The sequence below is a fragment of the Anopheles stephensi genome, chromosome 3 (genome assembly GCF_013141755.1).
Source record: "Anopheles stephensi strain Indian chromosome 3, UCI_ANSTEP_V1.0, whole genome shotgun sequence".
Lineage (NCBI taxonomy): Eukaryota > Metazoa > Arthropoda > Insecta > Diptera > Culicidae > Anopheles > Anopheles stephensi.
The window spans coordinates 58,890,456-58,906,764 of record NC_050203.1 but is presented as its reverse complement, the minus strand read 5'-3'; the positions used below and the strand labels follow the sequence as shown (position 1 = coordinate 58,906,764).

The 16,309-nt window shown below is 40.3% G+C and overlaps 1 protein-coding gene across 7 annotated transcripts in view; it reads left to right on the top strand.

The window, feature by feature from the left end:
- Window positions 1-16,113, top strand: part of LOC118509010 (zinc finger protein chinmo) — a 107,212-nt gene extending 91,099 nt beyond the window's left edge. For 5 of the 7 annotated variants that reach the window (XM_036049027.1, XM_036049026.1, XM_036049029.1 and 2 more), the window contains one exon: window positions 25-16,113. In XM_036049027.1, coding sequence (XP_035904920.1) covers window positions 25-248 — 224 coding nt within the window. In that variant the 3' untranslated portion in view covers window positions 249-16,113. The remainder of the gene's footprint in view (window positions 1-24) is intronic. The other 2 variants (XM_036049030.1, XM_036049031.1) reach the window with 1 other exon arrangement.
- The last annotated feature ends 196 nt before the right edge of the window (window positions 16,114-16,309 follow it).

Sequence of the window (16,309 nt, the reverse complement as noted above, 5' to 3'; positions counted from 1 at the left end):
GGACACGGATTTCACTCATTTAAGGTTTGCTTTGCGTTCCAGGCAAAAAGCTGCAGTGTCCACTGTGCGATCGGCAGTACGGCTACGAAACGAATCTGCGGGCGCACATACGCCAGCGGCATCAGGGAATACGTGTGCCATGTCCGTACTGCAGCCGAACGTTTACCCGCAACAACACCGTCAGAAGGCACATCGCCCGGGAGCACAAACAGCAAACGCAGTTTATGCCCAGCCAGCTGCACAGCTAAGCTGCAGCGTGTTGCAGGACGTCGAAGTTTGCTGCCGCCTCCGTCTCCTCCGTCTCCTTTACTTCCTGCTCCTCCTCCAACGCGTTCCCTACTTCTCCCCCCTCCCCTTCCCATTAGCGAGTCCCCAGTTAGACGGATCTACCGTGTTGGCCCGTTGTTGTTCCTATAAATTAGTGAAAACGAATTGTTGCAGTATCGCATTGTAGCCATACCTCAGAGCCCCGTTCTTTGAACGCCATCGCCAAAGATATGTTGATGCAGCCAGCCCCAGCCGCCCTCTCACCGATACACAGCCACATGGGAGAACAGCTGCTGCTGCCGCATGTTGGTGATGGTGCTCACGTGTGACATCAGCTGCACCTGTGTTTGAGGAAGGCAGTCAGCAGATAACATCAAGTTCGGAGTGCAGCCAGCTCAGCAGTGAGGTACCAACAGATTGGCATTCCCAGCAGCACATCCCGCAGTGTACGATCGTCCCAGCCTCAATTCTATCGATGAAGGTGTTGTGAGTGATGCTAACACCAATAACGCTGTGTTCGAAGAGAGCAATGGATTAGAAGAAACGAAAGATCGTATCAGAATATCATAAACAATGACCTTTGGGGGATGGTTTCGATGGTTCGACCGTCACGATGATTGTGCGAACAGAAGTACGTACTGGTTACGTAGATGGATTGCAACAGGGTATCCTAAAAGGGAAAAAGGGAAAGTCTCGCATAACTTGAACTGGATTGGTAGAGAGCTGATAAAAAAGGGGAAAATCAACGCTACGGAAATGGGTTTCCGAACCCGAGACACACACACAACCAATACTACAACCTTAGAACGCAATTACAATATGAAAGGTATTTCGTGAATTGATTAAGTCGGAATCTTGATTTTCTTCCTTTACATTTGCATTTAGCATCATGTTAGTATACTGGTTAAAAATACAGTTTTCATTTGTCACACACAAACACAAGGCGCTAAAACACTAAACCAGCAATCGACGGACAATAGCTTAATTTTTGCCAGTATTTGGTAACTCTACAGCACTTACTTACACATGCGGTATGATTGAACTCCAACGATTCATGCTGATCGAAACCCATTGCTTTAATTTTTAACGTTAATATATCAGCACAACATTAAATTACAATCACCACAAGTGTCATTAATCATCGATTATCGTGAGTGGAGCGGCAACCACCCATCCCACTCTGAGCGACGGGGGTTTTGTAATAGAATCTTGCTTATGTTTGCTACAACACAAAGCCACAACAGACAGTAACTATAAATCGATACTGCTACATACATACATACATACATATAGATATAGAGAGAATGAGGAAGGGAGTAGAGTAGCAGAAAGGTAAGATAGGTGATAGGTGATTATTATTTTCTTTTCTTTTACCGTTTTTTGTTTGTTTTCTTATTAAAATTCACTAGAACACACACACATACAACCAACCGTGCTGCATGGGGGTTGCATGTGGTTTTTGTTTAATAGTATCAGATTTGCATTTCCTTTCGGACTGGCGAACGCGGTTCATTTCAAGCGCCATGTGTGTGACATGATTGCTTGAGCAGCCGTTCGTTCGTTCGTTTCGCTTGATAGTAGAGGTGCGTTCGTTTTCGGAGGTTTTTTTTCCCCTTTCCCTTCAATATTGGGGAAAGTGAAGTGGGGCGAGAGCGAAAGTAAGCAAGAAGCACATACACACCTACACACATATATGGATGGCTTCAATCAATGTAATAGTATCCTAATTTAACGAAGAAGAAGTAGAAGAAACAACGCAATGTAGGAGTAATGCATACCTTTTTTTTCTAATGAATAATACAAACGTACCTGCAATGATAAAGAAATAGGGAATCAGATATAGAGGCGAGTTGAAATCGATAGCTTAATGAGAAATATTTAACTATGCATATATATATGAAAGTATATTTAAACATAATCTACAAAACAACACCCCATACACTACTACACATGTACTTGAAAAAGGCAGAGGTGCAAAACGGTTTGTTTTGTCGGTGGACGAGAAAATAATAGGGTTGCTGCATGATGCGGCAAGCGAACAACTCAAAAGACATTTAATTACCGGCCGCCAGGGCTAAGGCTGACTGCTGCCAGCTGCCGACTTGAACTCGATCGCCGTTTAGCGAATAACCTAAATCGGGCAAGCAAACCGATTCCCAGCCGGTGGTTCGCCGCCGATGCACGGAATCAATCCTCTGTCCAGACAACAATCTTCAGCAGCAGAGAGCAAAAACCTTATGGAACAACATGGATGCAATGTGGTGTGGAAACTTGGTGCCTATCAAATAGAGAAGATTCTAGTTTAAAAACAAAAAACAGTACACTTACTACTAATACAAATACTTCTTACTACGACTCCTAAATCCGCTAAACCTTACTATGGTTGAACAAAACTTCCCCTTTTCTGACTTGTTAAGGTTAATTGAATCGTTTTTATTCACCCGTGCTTGGGGTTTTTTTTTGTCCGCGCGCAAGTGAATGATCGAACGATTTAAATAGCAAACGTACGTATAATTTACCATACCTCAATTGCAATAGATAATGGAGCCTGTGTTTTTTCTTCTATTGATCTCATTTGCTATAGCATTACGGATTTAGTTCACAAACAGTTCGCAAACAATTATTTATCGACCACACTTTCCCGACGAAAACGGCCCAGGCTCAGAATCTACCAGTTCCCGTTCAAGTTATTGTGGTTAAACTCGTGCAACGCCTAGGTATAGGAATTGCTGTTCCGGTTTTACGGGATAAAGTTTATATACCGTTTCGGTGCATCGATTTAACGCAGGACCTATTTCGGCAGCCGTAGGACCAATTAAGCAATCCATCTCGCACCCTTATTCTCTTGAACCTAACCTTATACCGGCATGTGGCGAGGTATGAGCCGAAGACAGTACGGCTTACAAGAACACACAGCTGAATATAGTGAAAACAATAGTGAAAAACGATAGAGGCCCAAAGCAAAAGCGGACACGAAGTTAGACAATTGGCCGTTTAATGATTGGTGCAAATGTTTAAACGAAAACCGGCGCATTTTCACGCACATTTTCAGCCCCGGGGTGGAGTTCCGTTACCGTTTTTGTTTTTTGTTTTTGATTATTTTTATAAATACTACCATTTTTAACTGTTATAAACAACAAAAGAAAAACCGAAGTTACCGCAACATAATATGAAACCTGCCCGACAAGAAAGGGTTTGCGTAGAGGCAAAACAGTAATTGAAAAGATGCTACTTTATCAACGTTATCATTATACGGTAGTAGGTACAACGCAGATGAGATTTTATTTTTCGTGTACAGACACACACACACACATACAATAGCTTTGTAAGATTTATGTTTTATGAGTTTTCTCAGTACCGTTTTTTTTATTCTTCTTCTGTTTTTTTATTTCATTTCTCCCCACACAGTTAAGGGGAGGATTTTTTTTTCTTTCCTCCAATGCAAATGAACTCTCACACCCACTGGAAGATGAAGAGAAATGAACTTGTAAACAAACATATGATGCTTCCCATATTTGAACCTTCCCTTGAAGTGTGACGTCAAACGCTTAACACGAAACCGAATCCGTTAGTTCAATTTTTAAAAAGAGAAATCATATTGTTAAAACACACACAGCCACGTGCGCGAAGCAGGTGGTGCCGTCGAGATATTGATAGTAGTAATGCAAGACAAATCGGATTAAACCACTCTTGCACACACACACCCACCACAAAACAGGTGCGGCAGCAGGATGCAATGCTACCCAGCAGCAATTATGGTTCTTGTTAACGAATAATGTGTTCTGTTTCTGTTTTCCACGTGCAAACAACTACTGTTTTAGTTTTGGAATGCACACACACCTCCTTTTGTCCAGCCCCAAAACCTCCTCCCACCCCTTGTCCTTATAAAACTGTTATAAAAAGAGAGTACACACAAACGGGCGAGTGAAGGCCCGGTGTAGGTGTAACAGAAAACATAATATTCAAACGAGGAATATTTGCAAGCAATTTACAAGAAGGTGAAAGACAACTGCCAATTAAAACGGGTCTATTTTATTCCGCTACGGGGGTGCGAAAATGCACCAACAAATAAGAGTTTTTTTTTGTTAGTTTACATTAAACCACAACACACTGCTAGGTATTAATTCCGTTTTTTGTTTTTGGTATGACGAGATTTGTACTTCCATTGTTTTCTTCGTTTTCTATTCGGTTAACCACAATCCGTATAAAAAACTGGTTTCTTCCAAAGCGATAACACAGCATAACACAAAACTCTTAAGCTAAGTCGTAATGATAGAAAAAACGAAGCGAATGGAAAACCACTTTGAAACAAAACTCGAAACATAAAACACTACTTCTAGCCTACTGGCAGCGATACAAAATGAGTAAAGAAAAATACTAAACAAAAGGAAGCAAAACAAAGCAAAAAAATAGGAAACAAACGAGCAACATTTAAAAATAATAACGTAGAAATATTGAACACGAATTGAAAACAAAAAGAATGAACACTGCAATCAACTACCTCCACGTACTGTAGCAAATAGTGAAATAGGGGAATCGCGTTTAGGCAGAAGAAGACGGGGGAAAACGCCATTTTTTATGTTAACTTTTAAAATAGCTCTTGATTTTAAGCAATAAGCACGGCCGTGTAACGGTCCTGTAACAATAAATATACCTACGTACTTCTTCAAAGACATTTACAAATCAGGTTAAACAAAACGAAGCAAACGATAGCGAACAGCATAAGCCGAGCGTGAAACTGCACACTGCAGACTAGTATCGGATCACTGCAGCGAGCTAATATTAATAATAACATAACAGCGCTCCAGACGATTGATCGCTCTTCAGCACACCAACAAAATGCTAAAACAAACCAATTTCACAGGCAAGCATCATTCATCATTCTCTGGTTGGGTGAAAATGTCTTATCATTTGTGATTACTTTGCAAAGCACGCAGCATCCGCCCAATCCCCCAGCTGGCAACTCACAACATTATTTCGAAAACAAACGGAAGCAAAACGCATACTGTCATAGTAAGGTTAAAAAAAGTAACTCACTCACTGGCAACTCAGCAGTTGGAAGAAAATGGTTTTGGCAAGTTCAAATTCGGGGCAAACAAAAATACAAAAATCGACGAAGCAGGGTGAATGACCATTATGATTTTGGGCGGCAAAATTTTCGACAGCATAATGTGACGAAAAAAACAGCAAATGGATCAATGGGAGCATGGAGTTGTGTGCGTAAACGTGCGTGAGCGCAAAATTTGCGCCAATATTTCGGAAAACAAAGCGGAAAAAGAAGGATGATAAAGCTCTAAATTTACTAAACAAAAAAAAAACAAAAGTATAACATATTCAACGTGCGAATGACGCGAGAATGGAAGATTACACTGTGAGTGCGAGCACTTTAAAAACTTTAGTTACTAAGACCAGCACACACACACAAAATGGCAGACCGAAGGATGTGGAAAGGGCGCGAAGGTGGAATAATCTCATGTAAATAGGAGGTAACGTGGGCGATGGGGAGTAACGGGAGCGAAAGTGGTTGGTGGTGCACATAACGGGAAGCACACAAAGGAATGGGATAATCCTTTGGCGCAACCCGTCACCGCTCACCGTCGCAAACGTCACCATCTGAACCTCCAGTACAACAGCAAACCGTGCAAACGTGGAAGCGTAAATTGCGAAAGCTATAAAATAGCTCAAAAAAGGGAGTAAAATTTAATGAAATTAAATTTTTCGGCAGTCGAGCGAGCGAGAGAGAGAGAGAAATGGAAAGCAATGAAGCATACGAGATTCCGCCTCTATCCTCCTCCGAATCCGGCCCCCAACCGTGAGATTGTAGAACGAAGGGAAAACAACTACTACCGAGCGTGTACTGTGGAAGCAAAATTTAGTCAGCGATGTAAATTTCTAAAAAACAAAACAAGCAAAAAAAAAACTACGAATAGAATGCAGTGAAAATGTTGGCTTACGTAGAGATGAAATTAGCGGGTGAAAAGGACTCACCGCAAAAACAAAACAAAAAATTATTAACGATCGAGAGTAGATTGCGAACCGACATTTTTGGATGAATACAAACGCGCAAGAGAGAAGATGTTGTGACACTACTAATGCGGCATCATGAAATTTAGTTGATATACACACAAAACGGGTTGCACTACGCCCCCTTTTCTTTTGGCAAATTGATGTAGAGAGAAGAAAAAAAGCAGCTAGAGTGCAAAATGTGGTGTGCAACGGAGCCCCCAATAGCAAATGGGGCGAAATGTACATACATACAAAAACACACGCACGCACACACATGAAAAAAAAACGATGTGAAAAATTTAAACTTTGGCGAGAAGTAAATGCTGTAAATTAATAATGTTTGGCGAAATAATATGACACAAAAAGAAAATTGTTTAATACGTAGAATATATAGCTTGACAAACAAGCAAACAAGCAAACACTATACGACAAAATTGAGTGCAAGCGAAAGGGTGAAATACGACGACACCTTTCGGGCCAGAACAGAGCTATTCCGGAAACAGTCCTGGCGCAGGTGGAACCCCGTCATCAACGCCGGAAAGCGAGACAGTAATTATAATTATTGGTTTTGTGGCTTCCGCCCCACTGTGTATGGATTGATGCTTATTAAAGGCGCTTCTATCTTTGGCAAACTCCCCCCTTTTTGGCAACTATTACTGAGAAGAAAAAAAAATCTTTAAATAAGCGAAATTTAGTTAGTGCAAGGTGTAAACAAAAAAAAAGATAACATTAAAAAAAATAACACACGTGTTTAGGCAATACCGAACCAAACAAAACGGTTCGTTTTTTTTGTTCAAAATTATTAAACAAAAATTTGTAAGCAAAATTCTAAATTCAATTCAAGAAGCGCGCGCGCGATATCGGGACGAAGGATAAGCAAATGAGGATCGGTTTTTGGCGTTGGTGTTTCTTATTTGCTTTCTGTTAACGCTAGTACGGATATACTGATGGACGCACTTCGGGACAGGGCAGGACTTCTTTGAAGTTCGCCAAAAGGTGTGTGTCACAGCAAGGTGCAAAACTTTTAGGCAATTAAGACAAAATTCTGCAGTACTACATGTTTGAACGAAAAAAAATAACGTGTAAAGTGTGCGTGTGTGTTTAAAAGTGAGTGTGCGTTTGTTGGTTTGTTTTTTCCTTTCCAAACGAAAAACCGACATGATGCTTATCGTATTTAAAAAAGAAAAAGAAAACGGTCACCTTTTCCAAAAACTGTCAAGCGCAAAGAGGCCATTTTAGTAAGCACTGGTTCGTAATCTGCAATTTGTTTCGGCTTATAAAACGGTTTAGATCACAGACACACATTTGGCAAATTACTTTGGATAGCGTATTTTGGCGAAACACAACATACGAGTATGTTTGGATCAGTTTGTCCCCAGACACACACACACGCAGTTGATCCGTTCTACTATCTGCCCTGTGGGTGAGGAGGAATGGCACCCGGTGCAAGCTTCCCGATGCCACGGGAATGCATGAAGTAACAAGAAAAAGGATTGTTTTAGTACTTGATTAATCGATTGTTTGTTGTTAAAAGGACAATTTTTTTTCTCTTTGTTAGGTTTTTCTTTTAAAGTACAGTAGCTTCCCGCTATCGTTTTGATATTACGTTTATGTGTTTGCGGACCGTTGCTTGTAAAATCTTATCGAGAAGCGTCACTCAGCAAAAGAAAAGGAAGTTGGAAAAGGGGCAAATGGAGGCGCCTGGCAAATCGTAACGAGAGGCAGCGAGCGAGCGGTAACCATATTTGATAAGTGAGGAAAGTGCGGTGAGGAACGATAAGGTAGGAAAGGAAAAAACTCAGCTAGTCACAAGTGCAACACACTCAGGTACAATAAAAATGTAACGAAACATTGTAGAATTATTTGTAGCGTGTATTAGAGAGACAGGGAGGGGAGCTACGGTCGATGCGTCGCCTGTGCGGGACGACGGAACGCACGGAACCAGCATAACCACAGCATAGAGTCCATGTAACACACCAGCATAAGGATGCGGCTCGATAAGATCGGTAGGATGGATGGAACAAAAGGGCGGTTCCGTGTTGATTTGTGGCATTTAGGGTTTCGTTTCAATTTTTAGTTCGACAGTTCCTCCACACAGGCTCCACAAGATTAACTTTGCTGTATAAGTTGCTTTTTCTTTTGTATTTACCTTTTTTTGTCGCATTAGAAATTCCTTTCCCTCCCCGAGGGAGGGGGCAGTAGAGGATAAAGTGGATAAGAGAAAAAGTACACACATTTGCGAGTGGGAAAGCAACGGGCAAAATTAACTTTAGATTTATATACTATCTGTAGCGCGTAGTGAAACGACGATATACTTAAAAGCCGCGTTGGGGGGTTACTCTACTGTTGTTGTGTGGACCCATGTTTGTAACAAATTTGTATAAAGAAAAAACACAGCAAATCCTTTTTGCGTCAGCGATAATGTTACGGAGGAGCACGTGTAAGGTGGAAAAGAGCCTGTAAAAGAGATACGTAAAGTTATGTTTTTTGTTTCGATTTTTCGTCCTTGTTTGTGTTGCAAATATTTTCTTGCAAACAAAAAAAAAAAAAATAAAACCGTTGATCTTACAGATCAAACGACCGAGATACGAGATACAAAACGAAACAAAGTAAACAAAAAAACAAAAGCTGCAAGTGCTGTAACGCAGTGAGCAAAATACGACACAAGAGATACGGATGTTTTAAAAATTCAAAATTCTTCAAAAACTAAATCAAACAAACATACAAAAAAATGAAGCGTACACATTTAAACTCTTCAATCTGCTTTATTGGAAGCAACCAGGTTCTCGATTAGATTTGTGCAAGAATCGCTTGAAACACTTGCCACAGCAACAACCCAACACAACTCATACGGTGGAGATGCGTATACTTTTGGAATACTGGTTTTTTGGATTGCTTTTCGTACACACAACCCCTTGCAAAACTTATCTCTACATCAACGTATACCAAATAACTCAAAGGCGAAACAAGAGAGCGAGCAAGATGGAACGCCAGCAAGGGCGGCCACTGTCACCATCCCGGAGTGGGTTCTTCCGATGTTTCCAACGCTATCGACAGTATCGAACGAGGCTACCACAGTGAAACCATTCGAGGCTAGCACAGCGAATGAGGCTTTCCGGATGAGATGAACACAACCACACAACCAAGGACCACTTATAGGGTTAGTTTGCGCAAACTACAAATCGCAACAGGAACCGGCAAGTCCAATTCGCTCTGGTCTGGTGACAGTGGCGCAAACCCCCACGGCTCAGGATAATACGGTACCACAGCACAGTAACTGAAACGGTGTAAATATTTAACCCTTCTTTCCCCGTGCGTATTGCTTGTATCTCTGCCGAAACAGGGGGGCAATACTGCACCGGAGAAGAGGGTGCACCACTTTGCAATAAGCTAGTCTAATATATTTTCTTTTTCAAACGCTGTATTACACGATGCACACGCGTTTGTGTGGCGCACACCCTGCACAGACTGGGTGGGCCTATTTTCAAACCGTTGCTCGTCAGCAAACTGTGTAAACTGAAGGTGAACGGCACGGTAGCTTGAAGAAGGAACACCAAGTGCTCGATTGCGTGTGTAAACGGGAGTGCGTCGCGATGCCACGCTGTCCGTCGGGGCGCCCACAAAGCAAGTGCCGTGGATTTTCATGGGAGCCGAACCGAAGAGACTGTTATTTATTGTTACCTCAGTAGATGTTAATACGCGTGTGTGTGTGTGTAATGGCGCGCAATGCAATAATGTGTAGGCGAAGGAGCTAGTTTTTATTCGTGGTTTACGATTATCGTTTATTGTTTGATTTAGTATTTCTCCCGTGCGGGCACGTTTTCCGGGCCATACACCGGGTGCTCAGTAACCAACTGCAAACTGCAAAACCCCAATAGTTATAGTCGAACACCACACACACACACAAAAGGGCACACGCGAGTAAGGTGGGCGCTAACGAGGAGACAGCGGCATTAGAGAGACATAAGCATCGAGCGCATAGTGTTCCTTCTTGAGGAGACTGGGACCAGCACCCTCAGAAAGGCCTTATTGAAACGAAGAGAAACCAGAACAGTAGTAGCAGATAAGTACAGTATTCCGAATGTTACATATTACGTTTATTAATTGTGTCGTCCGTTTTTTTTTATCCCCCCCGACGTCTGTGATCCTGTGTCCCCATGTTTTGAGCTGCTCGCTTTCGGTAACGAGCGCGAAGAAGCGATAATAAGGGATGACATTTCGCGACATTCGGAGGTGGACATCAGAACGGATCAGTTTCAAAGTACACAGAGTTGACACGGTATAACGGATGTATACCACTTTAAAGATATATACACGAAGTAATATAGCAACGATGAACTGTGAAATAGAACCGGCCCGACCGGTCAGCAAAAGCAAAGCGTCAAACCAATCGAACACAGATATTGCAGCAAGAGCGTTTACCAACACACGATAGCAAACAGCAGATTATTTATTTATTTAACTAACCAATCCCTCTGTATACCGACCTTCGATTACTGTTGCGACCCGATTTACCCGATGGGGTTGTAACGTTTTTGTTTTAAGTTTGCATTAGAGCAACACCCGCGAAAACACACAAAACCGGCCGGTTGTGCCAGCAATAATCAATAGCAACTTAATTTCGAAGTACGAGAATTACTATTTACAGCTGTATAACATGGAAACGGGAAAAAAATAACATAGACTATACAGAGAAGCTCGCAGGATAGCAGGATTCAGGAACAGCAGTACCCTTTTACAGTACTGGAACGCACGTACGGGCCGTGAAAAACGGTGCCGACCGTTGCCACAATTGGTTCGCACTAGCATTCTTTGCCGAGTTGTGTTATATTTGCCTCAAGAGTAAGTCCATTAGTTGAATTTTTTAACACTCAGCACTAGCATTGTTCATCGATGAAGAGGAGAAGGCAGAAGTGGGGAGAATGTTAAACAGAGGACGAGCAGCGATACTCTATCGGATTCTTGCATCGGCTCACCAATTTCACGTTCAAAACAGCAATCAAGAAACAAAACTAGCGTATCATTTTGCGGAAAACACACGAAAAAGATCTGAATCACCGGCTTGAAAGTCCACAAGAGACGCAAATCGCTTAGAACAAGAGATTCATGCTTTGCTTTAAGTCCAAATCAACACACACACAGACACAGAAACAAAAAAGGGCAGACAGTTTCATGCACCAACTGGACTATTTTTTTAAAATAGTGTAAGAAGCAATACAACATAACCGAGCACAGCCATCTTGGCTTCTCCCCTTGCGTTGCGTACATTACTGCGACCGATGATGTAAATTGTGCTCGACGTGGTGCAACACAAATCCCACTCAAATCCCACCGTTTTAACGTTTAAAGTAATCATCTAGCGTTTATGAAACTAGTTTAAAAACACCGGTCTTACGTTTCCTCCTCCGTTCGTATGCACTTGCAAGGGAGCATGAATTTTTAACTTTTACTTCCAACCAACCAAGCGTCAAAATTATTCAAACACAGCACAGGAGATCGAACAGACAGAAAACCGGAGCAGAAAGGGCGCAACAAACACCAATTGCTTCCTTTCCGTTCCGTTGGGCAATCAACACAATTCGTTTCGGCTTAAATGTAAATGTACGTGCTTTTTTCATTGTCAAAATTTAATTATAGCAAACTAGCGCATGTGCGTTACACACGGTATCCTTACTAGTTTGATAATAACGTTGGATATAATGTTTGGGTTTTGGGTTTTTTGGTTCTAAATTTTTTTTGTAATAAGAAAAAAAAAACAACGTAAAACAAGCGCAAAATGAATGCAACATAAAAGGAAAATAATGAAGAAGAAAAAAAAACAAACAAGCTTTGGAGAAAATCACATTCAAACACTACATTAACATAAACTGTATACATAGTATCGAAGAAGGAAAAAAGGGGTGCGAAAGTAAGAGAGAGAGAGAGAGAGAGAGAGAGAGAGAGAGAGAGCGAGAGAGCAACAAACGTATCAGCCTCGATGTCAAACATCGTCAGAAGGTGAAACAAGAATGGTTTAATCGTATAACACTCACATAGTTACCAGCTTATAAGTTTCCCTGCGATTAGGATCACATCCGGTTCACAGAAGGTGGGGGTGGTGAAAACCCCCCTAGATGTTAACGTTTTAATTTAAGCTGTCCGCTTACCAAGCCGTGAGCCACCCGCGACTTGTGCCCTTCATACACACCGGCGATCGCATTTGGTCTCCGATTGGGTCTCGAGGGTCAAAGGCAAGGCAAAATGTCGCATAAGAGCATGGGAGCGGACATACAGCACACTACCTTGGTTATTATTATTACTATCAGGTTCGTTTTGTTTTTTAAGTTACGCAACTAGGCACGGTATGTATTTTGGTTTAAACATGATTGCGGATTAATAGTTGGATTAGCTTTCGTAAGCTGTGTTTAGTGTGTACACTGTCCTCCTGTACGCGTAAGCTACAATCAGTAAGCATCTGATAAAAAATGTGTTAAAGTGTAAAAACAAAAAAATCATAGACCATAGAATTAATGCGTTTAAGGTGCGCTGCGAATATAAAGCAAAACAAGAAAACGTCTACTAAAAAGCAACCAACAACAACAAACACAAAAAGGGGGGAAAACCGTTTGTGTTTCCATTTCTTCCTCCTTTTCGTCGCCTTTGTACAACTGTCAACGATCGCGTGTATCGTAGTGTATCGCCTTTGGAGCAAAGCGTGTGTGTTTTTTTTTATAACGTTATGAAAAGATATGGATGATATATGGAAGAAAAACACGGGAAAAAAATGGAAACAGAAAACCGTCAACACGAATAAAACTCAATTTTTCGTATATTATTTTGTTTTTTTTTTCTTTCGTATTTTTCGTTGTTAAAAACATTTATAAGTTTGGATGACATATGTATATGTTAGTTTTAAATTACTTTTAATATTATTTTTTCTATTTAAAGGTGAGTATGATTTTAATTTTATAATTTAATTATCATTTATTTTTTATCCTTTTTTTTCTACACACCGCAGCTTCCTGACGGAGTTTGACATCGTGCTAATAAAACGTTGCTCTCGCACCCGAATCAGAGACCTACAACAACGCACAAGCGATAAACTCCTAAGCTAGAAGCTTAACACCTCACCGATAGGGGCAAGAAAAAACTTCAACAACTTACTCTAATTCAAAGTGAAAACCGTCCAAAGCCCCAAATGCGAAAGATCAAAATGTGAACGCAATCCGTTTGCAAAAAGCGTTTATGTTAATTTTGGTTGCTATTTGCTTTCCAGCGCTACAACAAGACGATGGGTGAACAAAAATTAAACCACTTCTGTTTAAACAACAACAACAAAAAACCTTCAAAACTTTCCCAACAACCCAACAGAGTCTCTACAACCCTATACAAATACACACCTAACATAAGAACGGTTTGGAGCGAAAGGAGAAAATAAAAATAAAAACACGTAAAAATTTACTCATATTATACCAGTCAAAATTGTAATACAACACTCTTAACTTTAGAACAAACAAAACGAGGAAAAAAAGAAATCGTATAAATATTAGATCTAAAAGCATAGAAAGAGTAAGGTATTTCGGCACGTTTCTTACTCTTAGCCGCAGGAAGGGGAGAGGGAAACAAAATTGTAAAACGATAAACTTTAGGCATGTTTGTGTGTGTGTATGTATGTATAACCCGGTGGCGTTAGGTGTATACTTGTGCAAATGATCTAAAACTCACCCAACCTAAACTAGGTTATGCGCTGTATGTTCACTACCGCACACAGCAACAACAAGAAAGAAGAGACAAAAACAACCTTCAATAAGTGAATGCCCAAATGCAAAGTTTGGTGGTGCGAATTTTGGAATAAACATTTTAATTTGTATCGTACTCTATTAGAAGGGCGCAACTTTTTAGGCAACTAGCGGAGTATATATTTTAGGCAGGATAATGAGGGCGTAGATGTGGGAAATTAAGAAAATTAAAATTAAAAAACAAAAAACGAAAGCAACTATATGAGCATATGAGGCGAATGGGCCGATGGACGGGGTACTATCATCATCGTCGCCGGGCCTTTTCGATGAAGGATTTTTCCAGCCCCGGAAAGGAAAAACGAACTCTTCTAGGACAACTCTTGAAAAGCTATACCATTACATACATCTGCAGCAGCAGCAGAAGCAAAAAAAACACACTCATTCACATACAACCAGTGTGAGAAAGCAGCTGGGTGCTTCTTAGAGGAGGTTATCCCCGTGAAATACGCTGTAGAAAATACGAAATAAGACCAGACCAGTGTTAATGTATCCCTCGTTGGGCGGATACATTCCGCTGACGATACGACGATGAGAGGATTTAAAATTATATACCTATATATGATATATACATATACATATACACATACTTCACGAGAGATACGAATCAGAAATATATTAAGGAGGAGAGCAAAACGTGGGGCGAAAATTCTGAAGAGAGAGAGAGAGAGAGAGAACCACAGCAAAGTTCATGATATTGATGGTGAATAGTTCAAAATTCGTGGCGGTATACCAAATTTAAAAAAAAAAAAATGCATTCTAGAGCGTACACTATACGATTTTAGAGTTGAGGATCAAAATTCGAAATTTGCATCGTGTGTGTTTATTTCGTGTGCAAAATGTGAGTAGAGAGCAGTGCGGCGAGTTTAGGCGGTAAATAAGGGTAACAAAAAAAAAAGAAGAAGTGAAAAATATTGTATTTAAAATTATTCCCTAGATGTGTTGGTGTAGTTCAAACAAAACCGTGAGCAATCAAAGTGAGAGGAAAAATGTTCAGATAGGGGAAGGGGGTAGGAAAACACGTGAGACAACCTTTTTTCTAACACCGTACTTCACAATTACACACCATTCCTGTAAGAACTGTTTCGGATTTCTCACACAACAACCAAAAACACAAACACACACACACATCATCACCCTTACTAATTGACACCACATCTCACCAGACGCTTTTCATTGTGTAGAGCTCCAAACCCTAGCAACACACGTAGACAAAACGATGTTATAGCTGCTGAATGGCACCATAATCGAATACAAAAAGTACAAACTTGTTTAGGAACAAAAAGGATGCTTCTGCCAGTCAGAGGATCATTCAGATGCAAAAAAGAAAACAAAGCAAAACAAATAAGTAAATGAAAGGACGAGAGTTATATTAAGCATAAGTAAAGAAAAAGCAGTAAAGCACAAAAAATGTACCAACAAACAACAATAGACACACAAATGTTTAAGTAAGAGAACTATTCCACTCAAAAAAGAAACGTGTTAACCACTTTCACATACAATCATCCCCTCAAAAAAAAAAAATAATAAGGCGAAAAGCAAAGGAAACGATACAACTAAAACGACAAGCAAATAGTTCAAAATCAAACGAAATAAGCGAAAACAAAAACGAAACATAACACACATACTTTTCGGAAGTACAAAATTTCAGGGTTCAAATTAAGAGAAGCTAATAACAACATTAGTCAGTAAAGATCGCAACAACAAAAAAAAAACAAAACGAAAGAGTTCAAGTAACTGTAACAAACATAAAAGAAAACAAAAGATGAAGTTAATATAGACAAAAGGAAGAAGGGCAGAAGCACACGCAAGTAAGAGAGTAAACCGACAAAGTACATTTACCCTAAATGTAAGTTATTTGTAATTAACAAAAACAAAAACAAAAACCTGATGAACTGTAAAATTTGCTGTTGGTAATAGAAAACAAGTCTATGTGTGCAGGGTGAGAAAGTGAGGTCTGTGAAAGTGGTCAAAAAGGGGAAATCTCATAGAACGAAGACACGAAACGTATCAAGCAGCGTGAGGAACCGATAGAACGAAAAAAGCAAAAACCATAAAAGAAAAACGAGAAAAAACGTGTAAAGCAAACGGTACGCAAATAGCAAAACAGAAAGAACGGTAAAGAAAAGTGAAGAAATCGAAAAGCAACAAAAAAAAGAGAAACAAAAAGAACGATTGTACACAACGGCAGAATTGAAGCAAAGCAGTAAAACACAATACGTAAGATGTAAGACGTTTCGAAACTTTCAACCCTTTGGTAG